Source organism: Pteropus alecto, unplaced genomic scaffold, assembly GCF_000325575.1.
Source record: "Pteropus alecto unplaced genomic scaffold, ASM32557v1 scaffold146, whole genome shotgun sequence".
NCBI lineage: Eukaryota > Metazoa > Chordata > Mammalia > Chiroptera > Pteropodidae > Pteropus > Pteropus alecto.
This window is the reverse complement of record NW_006442107.1, coordinates 13,205,342-13,208,704: the sequence shown is the minus strand read 5'-3', so window position 1 is coordinate 13,208,704 and position 3,363 is coordinate 13,205,342. Positions and strand designations below refer to the sequence as shown.

The 3,363-nt window shown below is 39.2% G+C and overlaps 1 protein-coding gene across 16 annotated transcripts in view; it reads right to left on the bottom strand.

Moving 5' to 3' along the window:
- Positions 1 to 212: 212 nt before the first annotated feature.
- CELF4 (CUGBP Elav-like family member 4) overlaps positions 213 to 3,363 on the bottom strand; it is a 294,610-nt gene continuing 291,459 nt past the window's right edge. For 10 of the 16 annotated variants that reach the window (XM_025038707.1, XM_025038714.1, XM_025038703.1 and 7 more), the window contains one exon: positions 213 to 1,216. In XM_025038707.1, the coding sequence (XP_024894475.1) occupies positions 1,190 to 1,216 (27 nt within the window). In that variant the 3' untranslated portion in view covers positions 213 to 1,189. Of the gene's footprint in view, positions 1,217 to 3,259; positions 3,314 to 3,363 lie in introns of those variants that run through there. The other 6 variants (XM_025038701.1, XM_025038702.1, XM_025038706.1 and 3 more) reach the window with 2 other exon arrangements.

Below are 3,363 nucleotides of genomic sequence, written 5' to 3'. Positions count from 1 at the left end.
GGGCAGCCAGGAGCCCGCAGGTCTGGGCGAGTCCAGCCTGACCCTCGGGGTCAATGGCGTCGTCCGACAGCACTCGCGGGGAGTAGGGATTGATGCTCAGTCTAAACTCTACAAAAGTACAGTCCTACAACATCTGGGATTTTAGCAGTAACGCTAACTTCTATAGGTTTTTTTTTTCCTTTTTTTTTTTTTTTTGCTTTCCTCTAATTTTTCTTCTATTATATAGGTATTTTAAACTTCTCCTTTTTAAAATTCTGTACAACTATTATGATTTTTAAGAGGGGGAAGAGTTAGAAGCATTTACAGACTTTTCACAACAAATATCTTGCATTGTAAGTCCCTTTTTTTCCCCTCCTGTTTTCTCACACTTCACAGTTAATGAGTTTTAATATTTTTGTTGCTTTCCCCAAATATCCACCAATTTGTTCATCTTAACAGCTCCATCCAGACATATAATACAGAAAACCATAGGAAAGTGTCATAGACTTGAATGAGGGTAATCAAAGCGCCTCTCAAAGTATCAAAGAACTATTTTCTTGCTGTTTTAAAAGCAATTAAGCATAAGTTTTCCTTTTTTTGTGTTTTTGATTTTTTTGTTTTTTTTTTTAATTTTTTTTTATTACATTTTTCATAGAATCGCTCTAAGCTGTTTCAAGAACAGCCAGGAGGCAGGAAGGAGGTTCTCCTCCATTCCCCCTCTATTTGACATAGAGCTACACATCTGCAATAAAAAGTTTGGTCCTTTGGTCCCTAAATAGCTAAAGGAATGACAGATAGAGATGCTCAGTGGCGGCCTCCCAGCCGCCCCCTGGGGACCAGGTCCCGCCACACCGCTTGCCCCAGCCTGCCGCAGGCGCCCATGGGCTGGAAAAGCCCCGGGGATCGGTAAGCAGCGACTTTTCCCAGTTCCCAGCCCTTCAGCCTCCCCATCTGGTCTCAAGTTATTTTGTTTTAAAAGTTGCCTTTTTTGTGTGTTTTTTCCTCATTTTTCTTCATCTTCTTCTTTGTCATATATATTTTCCCCCAAACACGTGCCCTCTGAACTCCATAGATGCTATACTTTTCTTGAAGAAATGTTACAGTCACAGAGAGTGTCTGGAGTCCTCAGCTTGATTGATATTGGCTGATATGTCAAAGGTGTCATCCAACAGTTCTCATTTATAAATAGAGAGAGAGAGAGGTTTGTTTTTTAATGTAGCCCGTTCAGCATCCTGCCCTAAAATGAAGAAAATCAGGGCTGATTAAGCCAAGAGAGGAAACACACAATGCATTGAAACACCAAAAGGAACCTGCCTGGGGATTAGGGTGGGAGCTCTGGGGGATGGTGGGAGGAAGGGAAGAGACCAGTATGAAAATTAGTCATGATCATGATACATAAAGAAGAAATCGACTCTTCTATTCAGAGTAAGAAACCACTGGGAGATCTAGTGGTGATGTCAGTAGCTGAAGTATAGTGGTTGGGGAAAGGGTCTTGATTTCGGTTCCTTTAGAGTTCTAGATTGGGGGCGGCTTGATCTAAGGGAAGAATTTGGGACTGTGGAACATGAATTCATAATTAAACTAATCTCTGAGAGATCTGGCCCAGATACAATATGTATACAGAAGCCTAGCAAACAAGACAGCAAAAATCTAGCAGCCCAGCCCACTCCTCCCCCACTTGAGGAAAAGAAGATTCGTGACATGAATTTTGCTGAATCCTTGCCCAGTTTCCAGCCAACCACTTTTTTCCCAAGGTAAGTAACTATTTGCGAGGCTATGTATATATATATATCTGGATATATGTGTAGAATATATTCACCTGCACATATGTGGCTATACATGGATATGTGTGTATGTATATGCATAGATACACACATACACACACACACACACACATAATATTTTTCTCATACATGCCAGGGAATTTAGAGGAAATTCAGAACTTCAAGGGAGTGGGTGGGAGAGCCTAAAAGAAGTTACAACGGATTTAATCATCAAACTTAAATTAACTTAGCCAGTTCTCGATTTTGTTTTGAATGGTGGCTTTTTGGTGTTTTGTTTTTCTTTTAAGAAAAAAATCATGATCTGACTAGAATCAGGAGGAGAATGCTTAATCATTGTGAATTAACAAATGAGACTCATCTCCATTCTAGCAAGCAGCTTCCACTTATACATGGGGGGTGACTGGTTACATCAAGAAAGTTAGAACTGCAAAGCCCCCAGTTGAGGGGACAACGTCATGCGTATATCAATCCATGCTGGCAGGTTTTTCACACTGTTGATTCAACAAACAGCAAACCGTACACAGCAGTCTAAACAATTACAACACCAAATAAAATAATAATAAAATTAAAAAACACTTGTCAAGGACCCTTTTTCAGTTGTAAACAAAAAGGTGCATTTTGCTTTTGTCAGTACTGTTTTTTCCGAACCAACCAAAAACCCTCCCAAAACCCCAGTCCCCCACCTCCCCTCCCCGCATTTAATTTAGCGTAAGTGGCTACAATACAAACCTTATAAATGTTACCAGGCTCTCTCTCAGAGGCCTCTGGCTTTGTACTCTAGTTTTTTTGGTTTAGAATTTTTTTTTATCATTCTGTTACTGTAGCGATTTCATTTTTGTTTTTTGTTTTTTTTATTTGTTTGTTTTGTTTTGTTTTTCCTTTTGAAGTGAGATTTAAAATGGCCTAACTGGAAAAAGACCAGACCTAGGAAAGTGTCAATTGAAAAAGGCCCCCAAATTTCTAGAAAAAAATAAAATCACAATATTTTCAAGTGCAAGTAAATCAACCACGCATAGATATTTTTAAGATGTTTTCCTTAATTTTTAAGAAAAAAAATAATGGTTTGCACAGTTAAATGATCCCATGTTCGATAATTCAGGAATTCATCTTTATTTTTACTATTTTTTTTGTGCTTTTGTTTTGTTTTTTTCTCTATGTGACATCTAAAGAAGCATAAAAAACGCTGAACAAGAAAAACCAAACAACAGAAAGTAAAACCACTGCAAGCACCAAGAACGAAACAAAAATGAGCACAGCAAAAAAGATCGTGGCAGCACAAAAGTCAAGAGAATGCACGTGTGATCATGACTGGCCAATCATCAACTGATACAACATCCAAGAAAAAACGCTCCAATCACAGCACCTCCACGAAACTTGACGGCAATTGTCATGCAACCGATTCTTAGCCTTGTTACATGACGCCATCATGTCACACTGTGAACTTTGAGTTGATTTGAACTTACGGATGGGGGACTGTTTTCTCCACTCTCATGTGATTACGTGAACTTTATTCCTAGCTCAGCGCGAGACTGTGGTGGATTTGACTGGCCCTGGTTGGGTTGTTGGAATTTGATTGAATGACAAAAGAAGAAAAGATTTA